This window comes from Labrus bergylta, chromosome 11 (genome assembly GCF_963930695.1).
Source record: "Labrus bergylta chromosome 11, fLabBer1.1, whole genome shotgun sequence".
Lineage (NCBI taxonomy): Eukaryota > Metazoa > Chordata > Actinopteri > Labriformes > Labridae > Labrus > Labrus bergylta.
The window spans coordinates 12,694,877-12,708,345 of record NC_089205.1 but is presented as its reverse complement, the minus strand read 5'-3'; the positions used below and the strand labels follow the sequence as shown (position 1 = coordinate 12,708,345).

The 13,469-nt window shown below is 41.6% G+C and overlaps 1 protein-coding gene across 3 annotated transcripts in view; it reads left to right on the top strand.

The window, feature by feature from the left end:
- The window catches only part of sphkap (SPHK1 interactor, AKAP domain containing), a 109,658-nt gene that overhangs the window by 89,758 nt on the left and 6,431 nt on the right, over nt 1-13,469 (top strand). For all 3 annotated transcript variants that reach the window (XM_065960678.1, XM_065960679.1, XM_020641731.2), the window contains 4 exons: nt 6,303-6,362; nt 6,749-6,889; nt 8,411-8,675; nt 9,485-12,884. In XM_065960678.1, the coding sequence (XP_065816750.1) occupies nt 6,303-6,362; nt 6,749-6,889; nt 8,411-8,675; nt 9,485-12,884 (3,866 nt within the window). The remainder of the gene's footprint in view (nt 1-6,302; nt 6,363-6,748; nt 6,890-8,410; nt 8,676-9,484; nt 12,885-13,469) is intronic.

The window sequence follows — 13,469 nt, the reverse complement described above, 5'->3', positions numbered from 1 at the left end:
AGAATGTCTACTTTCATAAGCATACTCCTCTGAAGATTAAACAAGAAAATTTTAAGATGATAACACTTGGCATTTAAACCCTTGTGATGAAAACACATCTTAGCACGTCTCCGAGTGTGAAAACAACACATTACAATTCATCCATTTCAAAGATAATGAAACTGCTGTTTGCAATTTTCATCATGGTCCTCTTGGAGTTTTTTTTTTGTTCTCTTGCATAAACCTTTTTAACATTTCTCTGCACGTTTTTCTTGATCAAATAATGAGCCTTTGGTGAATGCATGCATCATTTGACTCGCAGTGTATATATATATTCTAAAGAGATGCTGTGTGTCCCATTTTTAAACCTTTCCCATCACATATTATCATGTTCTGAGAAGGACTGCATCAGCTTCTTGATGTTCTCTTTAGCCCGGGGCTCCAAGCTTAGCAACTCTACGCCAAGACCTAATTGTATCTGTGTGTGTGTGTGTGTGTGTGTGTGTGTGTGTGTGTGCGTGTGTGCGTGTGTGTGCGTGTGTGCATTTGTGCGTGCGTGTGTGTGTGTGTGTGTGTACTGCATACTGCACATTGTTTCTTCAGCAATATAAATGGAACAACTGTTGATAAAGAAGACGCTGTTTTCAAATCTGTATGCAAAGATGGTCCATCCTACAATATTTTGCTGTTAGTAGAAAAATAGTGGCAGATGAATAGGAAAGAGCTCAGAGTTTTTAAAAAAGTGCAGCATGTGGACTTTCTTTCTTCATCCTGATTTGCTTCTTGACGTGCTAATGGTTTGCAGTTTATCAGCATGTATTGTATATTTTCAATGCTGAATAAAGCCACCGCTGTGTGAAATCATCAGCATGCCTGTCTGGTCTGTACTCCAGTACAGTGCAGCTTTGGAGCTCTATAAAAAAAATGCTAGTGGCATAGTCACAAAGCATTAATGTTGTCTACCCTTTCAACTGCATTTAAATAAGATAGAACTCAAAAAGAGTTAATATTGTCAATGTTGCAGCCACCGAGAAGATTCAAAACACTCTACAAATAGGGGTAGGATGAATGAATGAATTTGGAGCAGCATAACCTTTTCCATGAAGCACCAGTAGAGTTAAGAGGAGGGATGTAGGGAATTAAACAAAATGAACCCAGGATATGAATGCTTAAATAAGCGGTATAACCCTATTATTTGTCATGACAGAGAAAAGGCAATAGTTAAAGAAATAAGGCAGACAGATGGACGCAGAGCAGCAGCTGTGTGTGGGAGGATCAGAGTAGTAAGCAGAGATGGAGGACTTCTGAGAAGGAGTGAAGCTTTGATGGACAAGGGAGACTCAAATGTTTGTAAAGGTTTGCTGATCTGACCACGTCTGTGCACATAACATTGTACTGCATTGTGCTTGGTATCTACCTAACCTCTATTAGTGCATGTGTGAGTGTGCATGTGCATGTGTTTGTGTAGTAGTAGAAAAGAAAGAATGCAATCTGCCTGCTCGGCAGTTTTGAATGGCCGAGGCTTAATGAGATTTTTTTGGATAAATAAGTTGGGACAATTGAACCCTTGTGTGGGCATTGTTAGAGTCTCACACACATACACACACATACACACACACTGTGCCTCTGACAATAAGCAAACATACTGTGTCTGATTGGTTCAACAATCATAACAACAAAACACAGAGAGGAATTCATTTCTTTAGCCACTGAAATATAGGTTTTGAGGCAATCAAAAGACCAGATGCCATTATTGCATTAATATTGAATATTGTTTAACATTTAAAATGAATCTGGCTGTGAATTACACATACACACATTGCATTCAGTCCATCTCAAAGAAAGGGAAGAGAAGTTTGACAAAGCATTGACAACTCAAGCTCCAGTTCATCTCTTTTTCTGGAGATTTCAATTGTATCAGTATTGAAAAACTACATAACAGCTTCTGATGAAACAAGGACACCAGTGTGATAAGGTTATAAGCTGCACATCTAGATAGTGGGCAGTTAGAAGTAAGTAAAAGAACCTTGAGGGTGGGATTGTTTGGTTTTCTAACTTCTTTTTCTAAGTTCTGGAACATACTTCTGTCCAAGGTTAATCAAATCCAGACTGCAGTATGTAACCTCTGTATCCTATGGATTAAGGAACTAAAATGATGAGGTAAAGGGTAAAGCAAGTCCAGATGCCCTTCATGCTTGCAGACGCAGAGAAACAATCATTAACATTTTCCTGAAGGTGAAAACTAAAACATGCTCTATTTCACTGCTGCAATAGCTCTCGTTGATGCCAATTCCAGAGGTCCTTCCTGTAAGGTTATTACTGTTCAGTCAATCAGTACAGGTGGTCAGAGTCACCCTGGGTTTACTCTGGTTGGCTAGGCCAATGTACCCAGCTGTAGATTAGTGATGGTTGAGCACCTAGTGAAGCGAGAAGATGTGGTGAGAAACCCAGATCTCTCCTGCAGCCAGAGTCATGACACAACCTAGATATTTCATTCTTCAGAGAATTGCACATGCTGTTTTTACAAAACGTTTCAAATTATGTATGTAGGCGAATATATGCATAAGGTAGCAAAGCAGGAAGTATGACCTTGTACTGCTGCTACAAGTCACAGAAAAGGCGGTTTGGTTGGGTGGTTGTCAATAGTATTTGACTTTCCCAGCAGAGATGATGCTTTGCGTCCTGTCCAGTGGATCACATGAGTACTTGCATTTTATTTAATTTCTTCAAAGTGTCTTTAGCACATTGTTTTGGTTTCCAACATGCAATCTTACTCTATCTGTTGGAACTTTGAGGCCATGTTTCTAGCTGCAGCAGGAGGAAGGTTTTTTGGTCAGGTGAGCAAGATAGCTAAAAAAGTTAGCGATTAGCTTGTGAATATAGAAGAGTATTAATCAGCTGAAGAGCCTCATATTTCCCTCAGGAGCTGGAATAAGATCTTACTCATAAGATGGAAAGAAGCATTAGTCTTAATGAATGTCGATACACTTTATTAGGTGGATATGTGCAACTGTTTGCTAAGAAGTTCGCCTATAGTGACTTATTGTCACCAAATGGGGGCACCCTGATAGATCACAGGCCCCGTTCACAGAGGCAGTCGTCACTGAAGGGTCACAAATTCGACTTCAAAATGCGACACAAAATGCAAATAATAATAACAAGTATTTTTCAGCCATTGTGCCTGCTGAAAAAAATCTGTACTGCAGATCTAATCCGGCAGTTGAAGTTGTCTAAAGTTTAAAAAAGAAAGGAATAGTAGCATTCAGTGATACATTACAGATTTTCTAACAGTGTTAGGATTGTCTTTAAGTCACCTGAAGTACTTATCAAGTTTCTCTCTTATCAGTATATCCTGACATTAAACATTACTTTCACTCTATATTTGTCTGTATTTTCTTCTCCTCTCTCCCCCATCTGTATTCCTTTGCTGTTGTATACGTGGTCAGTCCTTCGGAGGCAGTATGACGCAAGTGTGTGTTGTCTGTGAGAAACTGATGGAATCAGAGCATGTCCCTGGGCTCGTACCCACACAGTGACACGGAGATATGACTAGATGCTTCTTTGCATCCCATATTTAGAACAAATGCCTCTTGGCTTCCGCCGTCTGACAGGGTTAAATTGCTTTAACCCTTCTCAAAGTCAAAATTATTCATCGCCCTGATCGCTTCTCCTTTAAATGTGTTTTATCTGTGGGCGATGTGTTGTGAAGCAGGCGATGGTGTTGTCGCTGCATTTCTGGGATGAGTTCCAATCAGTTCAAGTGTCTTATTAAGAATGGTTAATTAACTGTATGTATTAAGTTATTTTCTAGTCTAATGACCACTCAAAACACTGTTTCACTACATGTCACATTGACTCATTCACACACAAATTCACACACTGATGTCAGAGGAGGCTATGTTAAGTCGCAGTATTAATTAATCCTGTTCATATACATTCACACGCAGCTGGCTACGCCATCGGGGGCAATTTTGGGTTCAGTGCTATGCCAATTGAAAGTTTGACATACTGACTGCAGGAGCTGGGATTGAACTTCTAACCTCAGCTATGGCTCAGTTGTTAGAGTCGTCGTCTCTGAACCGGAAGGTCGAGGGTTTCGATCCCCAGGCTCCTGCAGCAACATGTCCCATGTGTCCTTGGGCAAGACACTTAATCCCGAATTGTTCCTGCTGCTTCGTCGGCTGCGTATGAATGGGATTAGTTACTTCTGATAGTATCACTACATAGCAACCACCGCCATCAGTGTGTGAATGGGTAGGTGTGACATGCAATGTAAAAGCGCTTTGAGTAGTCAGAAGACTAGAAAAGCTCTATATGAGCTCAAGTCCATTTACCATTTACCATTTAACCTTCAGGTTAAGAGAAGACTGACTCTACCAATGAGCCACAGCCGCCCAACATGACGTGATATGGCCAGACATTGAAAACTGCATTTGTTCTGTATGCTGTTGCTATAGAAGCTATCAGATAAAGAGTCAAAGTTAATATCCCATGCATGTTGTCAGCAAGGGATACAATAATACTCCACTGGATGTCTAAAAACAGAATTTAAAGGCCATGTTTTTTTTATCAAACAAGGGTCATCAAGTGGCAAAATCCAGCCATTGTCTTGGCTCGGTAAATGCTGGAGGATAATCTCAGCTTTCTGTGTTAGGAGGACTTGAGCTTTTTGTTGATACAAAAGCTGCTAAATGTCAACCACATACACACTCACTTTACTAATGTGAACAACAGTCAGGCAATGAACAGACTATTCATCCCATTGCATATAATCACTGTTATTTAAAGAAAAAGGGGACAAAAGAGTCGGTCTAGTGTTTCTATAGGTTAACAGAAGCAGTCTACAAAGGCAGTGGGGCTTCAGGATGACAATGGAAAACCTTTTTAAATGTCTGACTGCAGTCCAATGTGGCACTTTTTTTAATCACATTAGACTTAATAGTTTCAAAATATCATGTTTGACTGGAAGATACCAGATTGGAGGTTAAGGGGGAACTTTGCCTGCTCACATGAGCACTTCAGCTGAAGGACATGTTAGCTCATTTCACTGTTTTCAAATGGAAGGAAACTATGCAAAGTGTAGCAGAATAACAGCCTTATTTCAAAATGTAAATATACTATTGACTGCTTCGGCATATTTATTTTTACCTTTTCGTTTAATTTTTTAAAATCTGCACCAAGAAAACAGTCAGGAAAAAAACATGATAGTAAAAGCAGAAAAACAGAAGAATATGCATGGTTAATGTTGGCTTCTTTACCTTGATGGTACTTACTGAGAATAAATCCTGTGGAATACAACACCTAAAGTGAGAAAAAAAAAGATGAAAACCATGGAAAATGTATTTTTAGAAGCACTGAGGCCGCTGAAGGGAAATGATGTCAAACACTAGTTTGTGTCAAGATGTGATTAAATGTAACGATATATATTTTTGGCATGTCTAGAGAGGAGAGAAGAGGGGGAGATAGCAGCAGGCAGAGCAGATATGGAGCAGGTAGATGTAAAAAGGAGCGAGCAGGTTCCCACCTGTGCATGTTTTGAATTGAAAAGACTGAAACTGCCTCAGTGGCTCACATTACGACATGGTTTGATTAGAGAAGACAAGCATGCAAGGATTTTAACATGTTTTTTTTTTAAATCCATGTACTCCTGAGTGAGATGGAAATACATCGCTCCTACAAAAAACAACACAAAGTACCCTATACATGCATGCACAGACTGAGTATGGCTGCTTCACCTCCAAATGCTGTATGTGTCAAGCTTTATCCGGTTAGCCACACAGGACTAACTCGGCCATGCCAACTTAGATCTGAGGCTGTGTGCAGTAGATTCAAAATGCCAGCCGGTGGACTGTCCCAGACTCACTGCACTGACATGTAGACTCCATCGCACTCCATTACACCTGCAGCCGAAGGCGAAGGTGGATGACACGGGAAGAGGAGGAGGAAGAGAGAGTGTGACAGAGAAGGAGTGGAAATAGAGGAAGTGAAAAGCAGAAAAAGAGTGACAGGGACAGAAAGAAAATCATTTTTCAGAAAGGCCTCAAGTATGAGACATTGTCATACAGTGTTTATTCAGACTCGACAGACAGCTGCTCTAGTTTTAAACGGTGAGTCGCTAATAGTGAAGCTATTCCTCGGTCGAGTTTTCAGGATTGGTGACAAAGAAATGGCATTCTGGTAGACGTTAGAGTACCTGCGCTGTTTCAGCACTGTTACATCTGGATCTCTTTTTGCTCCTCTCCTGCTCAGCTATCATGCTAGGATATATTCCAATAAATATTGCCAACCTAATGTTTTGTCATTTCCTTTTTTGTCTTTCTTAGATTTGTTTTGTAAACCGTGACCCTCAGAAAACGGACTATCGTGATGAGAAAAGCATTAAGGTGAGCACAATCCTCATCCATTCTTTTCCAACTTTACAAGCCCCCTTTCTTTCAGACCACTTTTCACCCTCTATGAACTCTTTTTTTCACCGTATTCATGTATTAACATTGACTCACTTAACATTGCATCAAAATCGGTTACCAGACATGGCTGTTTGCTTTAGTTTAGTTTATTTGCAGATTTAGCCGTCAGCAGTGGCAGTAATTAACAGTTAAAAAGCGTTTTGTGTGGCTCAAGCCTTCTCACAGAAAGGATTTTGTGTCTGCATGTATCTCAATTGGAACAACAGAGAACACATGTTCAGTTTTTAGGTTACCCAAAGAAAATCTCTTTTTTTTTTAAATCATTGAGCATTGTGTCCCTATGCTTGGCATGTCTCCTGCAGAAATTGGCATCAGTGTCTCCAGAGCTGCCAAAGCTTGTTGAATTACTGACTGTCCACCTGCCGAAAGAAAATGAGATCCTACTGCTTGGTGGCCTAGATGCATCAGACTCTTGCCAAACACACCCACACTCCCCCTCTCAGGTGAGTTTGCAGTGATGTCCTCTAAACCTTGCAAGGCTTTTCTGCCTTTGAATGAACTGGCCCGGAGTGTGAGGCAGCGAGTGCAAGCTGTTCTTTTGTACCACAATTTTGTGTGATTAGATTTGAACTTTTTGTGCTAGAAAAGAAATCCACTGTAGGATTTACAAACCTCCCCTCGTCTCCTGAGGCAAATAAACACGCGTCAGACAAACCCACGTTAGTAATTGAGAATATAGCACTCCTAATTACTGAGAAAAACATGGCTTGTCATTATTTCTTCATAACAGCAATTGCTCTGCCATCCGAGCAATGCTGAAGAGTTCTGTTATTGTGCTTTTCAATCTCTTTAAATTGGCTTCAATTTGTGCTTTTTAGAAATCCAATACTTGTTTTTAAACTATTGGTTCAGCCTGCAGAGCCCATAAGGTACAGATGAGCTGAGATGTCTGTTAGTAATAAGTCATAAGTCCTCCCCCAACCAAAGGTTTAAGTCATACACCTGGCCATGGGTGTGTGATAAATCATTCAATCAATCTTTATTTGTATAGCACCAATTCATAACACGTTATCTCAAGACTCTTCACAAAAAACAGGTAAAAGACCTTACTCACTGCTATATTACAAAGGCCCAATATGATTAAGACTGTGGTTCACAGTCATCATGTCCGAATGTTTGTTTGTACTTTAGGCATAGTGTTTTGTCTCTTGGACTAAAAGAACACAATTATTTTTTTAATTTAAATGATACATTTGTCTTTCATTTGTTCTCAGTTCCAAAAGTAAAAACATATATTTTTTTAATTTTGATCATATCGGAGCAGATCATATTGTACTGAATCCAATAAAACCAAAGTGTTCTATATTTAAATGAAATGTTCCTAAATCATATCTAAGCCTATAGAGATTTGGGTCAGCTCATCTTGTAAAGTAGGGATGCATTGCCCTAATGTTGTTATTTGCTTTGACGTTCTACCATGTTTATTTATTCCAATGATAATTTTGAAATTAAGCCAATCATTTACTGTTAAAATAAAATACAAAATTAAAATATCTTGCACTACACAGTGTTTAATCCATGGCGTCATGGCTGTGAGGATTCCCCAAAGGCAAATGATGTGGCAGGGCAAGTTAAACAATTGACAAAGCTGAACTTTACACTATAGTCAAGTCAAGTTTATTTATATAGCCCTTCACTAGTCATTGATCCTCTCAAAATGTGTTGACTCTTACTTAATGCAACATTGAAAAAGCCACTATTAGAATCAATACACAGCCTGCACTGATAATTAAACTTGCATGAACTGGTCCAATAAGTTAATAGTGTATATGTAAGGAATAAAGAAATATATGTATGAGAGCTGAAAACACTCAGTGAGACAGGTTTAAAAGTGTTCACACATACTGGTTGAGTTGTTATCCTCTCAGTGTTTCTGCATTATTGCTGTGTATTTTGTATGTGCGCATGAAATGTTTTTTTGTGTGTGCATATGCATAATAGGTATCTGTACATGTTCCATTTAGGTTGGCAAGCAGAGAAGTACAGGAGTGTGCCTGGTTCAGTGCTCAGGATTGAGATACTCCAACCAACCCAGCAACATTATTTTTGATATCAACAAGTTCCTGATTGGTCTGCAGTGGGGGAAGGAGCGTCAGTTTCAGCAGAGCCAAGCACCGCTGCAGCGGGTCGATGATGATACTAATCGCTCCATCTCATCCATAGAAGAAGACTTCCAGACAGCTTCAGAACACCTTGGTGATGACAGCGAGGATGACAGCTTCAGAAATGGTGAATCTCGTTATCTTGACCAAAGTTTTTTGTTTTTACATGTTTTTATGTGTGTGTATAGTCAGCATAACTTAATCTATTTGGATAGTTTCTTCAGTTCCTTGTTACTGTAATTTCTACATGTAAAGCCCCATTCCAAAAAACAATATGCAACCCTGCCAACTGTTGCTTGGGTCAATATGATGATCAAATGTAGTTCTTTCTGCTGTTATGTGGGTGGTACAGCGATGGTTGTAGTGTTGAGGCATAACTGGGTCATCTCTATGTCTGAGTCAATCTAGTGAGCATAACATTGGAAGTGATAGCTTAGCTTTACGAAGACAGGAACATTTCAGTTTTAAACAGAAAAAAGAAATTTCATCGCCAAGTCAGATACAACGTAAAGCAGCATTTCTGAGCTTATAAAGATATTTAGGTATATAAAATGAATTAAGCATATTGAGTAGAATTAAAGTCTTTCTTTCTTCCTGTGTTTCTGGCAACATTATCAAGGCAGTTGTGTTACAAGCCCAGAACGATTCCTGTAGTGAATGGCAATGTTTGACACAGGGGAGCCGTGTTTAAATAGTCAATTTGTTACCCTGATGATGAATGAAATATGATAATGGAAATATTTCACTAGCATTTTGTCCAATGGGAAATTCAATGGGTTGCACAAAACATAAACAAGCTCCATTATTCATTGAAGTGTTAATGAGGGTAATATTTTACTATTGCTGTGATGCTTTTGAAACTGATTAAGCTAGTTCTTAATTTTTGATGACATTTTTCTTTCCCTGTGTTGCTCTTTGTTCCCCGTCTCTTTACAGAACCAGAAAGTGTTGACCTGGCTGAGAGCTTGCTAGAGGCTGCACAGAAGCACTGCGTCAGACTTGCATGTCAGAGGGGACAGCTGGCCAATCATCAGAACAGGGACAATGCAGAGTTGAAAAGAGAAGGGCATCAGCAAGCAAGCCTTTATACTAAGGAATCAGCTGGTCACTATGCCAGCAATCTGGCTGAGTCTGTTTTACAAGATGCCTTCATACGCCTCTCTCAAGAGGAAGCCTCCTTTGTCTCTGAGGCTGCTGTCAGTGTGTCCCTCTCTAACCACCCTTCCAACACCACAAGCCTCTCTAAGACCAAACAACCTTCCCAACAGCGCACCTGCTCTTTTGAACTCCCCAAGATTGTTATAGTTCAAAGCCCAGATAGTTCTGACGGGGCTGTGGAATGGCAAGAGAACCAGTTGTCTCATGTGCACGATCAGGGTATCACTGCCAAAGCCAGAGAAGTTCCAGAGAATGAGACACAGGCCCATATTTCTAACCACAATGGAGTGCACCCATCAAAACATGTGGAGGTGGCTTTGGCTTGTGCTGCCAGTGTCATTGGCACCATAACTACCCCACAGCTCACTGAAAAGCTAACAATGGAAGCAGCTTCAGAGGAAGACATAGAGGAGGACGTAGATGAGGAGGTGCAGGAACCAGACGAGAGAACCGACTACTCCTTCTCCTCAGCAATGTGCGGCATGGCTCAGGTGGCTGGTGCAGTAGCAGCAGTGGAGTTGACAGAGGAGTCAGGGGGGCTCTGTGATTCTGATGCGGATTCTGTTGAAGTCTATACAGCATCCAGTGGTCTGATGTCTGCTGCAGAAGCCTCTACGGCCATCACGTTGCACTGCAGTGTGGCAGAAGGAACCAGCGTTGAAGTGTTTCGTGCAAATATTGCTGAAGTCTTACACAGGGAAGCAGCTGAGGTGCTGACTCAGTCGCAAGGTTACAGGAGTGTAGCCCAACTGCTGGAGGCCACCCATAACAAGATAGTAGATGGAATTACTTGTCCTAAAAAGTCCTACATGGATGAAAGGGAGGTAGATGACCTAATAAACGAGGTGGCAGACAGCCTTTTCAAGCATGCTTTAGAGAAAGCAAAAAAGAAAAAAGAACTCGAGGGGACTGGAAAAGATGCACCAAAACTCCAAGTTTTCCTGCAGGACAGTGTAAACAGTTTGCTATTCGATATCCTTTGTCTGACACAGAAGAAAATCAGTCACATCTCTAAATGTGACCAGGGGTCATTTGAGGCACAAGAGGGTAGTACTTGTGCTAGGGAGCTTGCTATCAGCAAAGAGAGCAAAGACCCCTTAAGTCAATTACAGTACCTAGTTGGCCGTAGCCAGTCCCCCAATAGAGACAGCAACAGCAGCGTTCTTCATGACACTGATAAGCTGAGCATGGTTCTGAGGCGTGAGGAGAAATGTATGCTTGAGGAAGATGATTTCATGGCATCTTCCTCCACAACAAACAGAAAAGATCAACAGCATCAGTCAACATGCAGACAAAGTATGTATAAATCCACCTCTTTGCCTAGCAGGGACTTCTCTGACCACAATCAGATCCAACAGAGCAGTGGTGCAAATAGGGAAACTTGGAGTGAAATACCATCTCATAGCACAGAGAAGAGAGGAAGACTTGGAACAAGCAGTGACAGCAGACGGGCCTCACTCACACCCCAATCCTCCCTCAACTCTTGCAGTTCCCTGCTCTATTTTAGAATGGACTCAGAGTCCAGGACACCTATTACATGCTATGCCGATGATTTGGCTGCTACTGTGGTGTCTATGGCTACAGAATTAGCAGCAATCTGCCTGGAGAACTCGACAGGGAAACAACCCTGGTTCTGTGCTCTAAAAGGGGCATCTGCTGAAGGGCCAGAAGCCTACTTGTTACCTGCTTGCCGTTCGGTGCTCAGAAGAAAAGAAGGTCCAAGTGGCAATGCTTCCTCTAAGAAACATAGGGCACCTCGTCTCAGCGAGATCAAGAGGAAAACTGAGGAGCAACCTGAGCTGATGGAGCGGCTGGTGAACAGGGTGGTGGATGAATCAGTAAATCCAGAAGAACTACAGGATCCATTTGCACTCTTTGCCTCAGAAGTCACTGCCAGGATCATGAATTGCCCTGAGCTAAATGTGGTAGATACCTCCAAAACAGGCCAACCACGCAGCAGGTTGCAGTGTGAGAGGTGGAGTAGAGGGAAGGCATCTAGTTACGAGAGCATTCCAGAAGAAGATGCAGACCCCTCCGGCACATCCAACACTCTTGGCCTCGGCAATCGGTTAGGTCAGAACTTGAGCCGTGGTAGCTCAATCTCTAAGCAGTCCAGCTGTGAGAGTATCACAGATGAGTTTTCACGTTTCATGGTTAACCAGATGGAGTCCGAGGGTAGGGGCTTTGACCTGCTGCTGGACTATTATGCAGGGAAAAATGCAAGCTCTATTCTGTCTGCAGCCGTGCAACAGGCTGCATCAAAGAAAAATGGTCATCTTAATGTCCGCACTTCATCCTGTCTTTCCAAACAGTCCAGCACAGAGAGCATCACAGAGGAATTCTATAGGTTTATGCTTCGGGACATGGACAAGGAAAACAGGGAGTATGGGATTGCAAAGACAAAAGAATGGAGCAACAGCCTGTTCCCCCCTTCTGCTAGAACACCATTTTGTATAAGACAGTCCTCTGTACCAGACCGGCGCTCCTCAGACTCAAGACTAACTGTCAACTCACCCATTAAAGCCAATTCGTTTGATGGATTTGCCCGCAATGTGCATGGAGACACACTGAATATCTTCCCCACCAATTCGGTGTCGGCCACTGGACTTTGTAAGTCAGACTCCTGCCTCTATCAAAGGGGCAAGTCTGACCAGATTACTGACATGCTGATTCATGAGACCTGGTCAAGCTCTATTGAGTCGTTGATGAGAAAGAACAAGATCATTGTCGATCCAGAGGACAGTATTGACATGGAGGCAGCAGGTGACTGCCAGCCCCACGTGCAGCAGTTTGCCAATCGCCTTGCTGCAGACATTGTAGATATTGGTAAGTCTGCTCTGGGGGGGCTGCAAGATGTAGCCGGGGGAACATGTGGGTCACTTCCACAGCCACATATGCCTGTTGGTGAGAGAAGAAGAGGGTTCAAACAATCCCATCTGGGTTGTGGGTGGAGTAGGACAAGCCAGGAGAAAACTGGGGCTGGAATAGGGTCCACCACCAGTGACAGCGGTGCACCACGCCTGAGGGGTCCCAGAGATGTGCCATTGATCCACATTGAGGGAGATCAGAGGGATGAGGATGCTCTTGTAAACTCTGAAAGGACAGGAGGGGGGCCGCAGGATACAGCCGAAGACACGTCAGCTATCAAGCGAGAGAGAGCTAAAGCCAACAGCAGCAGGTATTACACTGATTAAGGCCTTTCTACTGTATGTGATGGTTAGATCCCTCTTTTATGCATATGTTTTTTTAAATCCCAGCCACAGGTTTATCATATTGTATAAAAGAGTTACAGTGAAAAATTAAATTTATTAAAGGAAAATATTTAAATTTTTTGACACGCATGACACACAAATGGCAATATACAAATGTACTTTTAATGTTTGATCAAAGAGTGTTGGCTCACAGAAGATTCATTCACTCTATTTTAGCATTTATTTTTTAATGTTTGGCTAGGTTTTTGCTAATAGCAAAAAAAGTACCTCGTATGCAGAAATCTTTAGTTGGCTCCATATTTTATCTGTTGAGACGATTCAACTCACCTCAATTGGTGCAAGCTGCACTGACAAGTGGCTTACACAGAAAAACCACAGGAAAGTTATATTTCATATGACACTGACACAACTAAGATATGAGTGTCATTATGCATGTAGTCCTTCTCATTGTTTATAGAAATGATAGGTCTTACAGCTGGGAAAATGATGGCCTGGAGAGGTTTTTTGCCGTTTGGAACTTCTTGCTTTCATTTTGGAAGCCTATTTGTTAA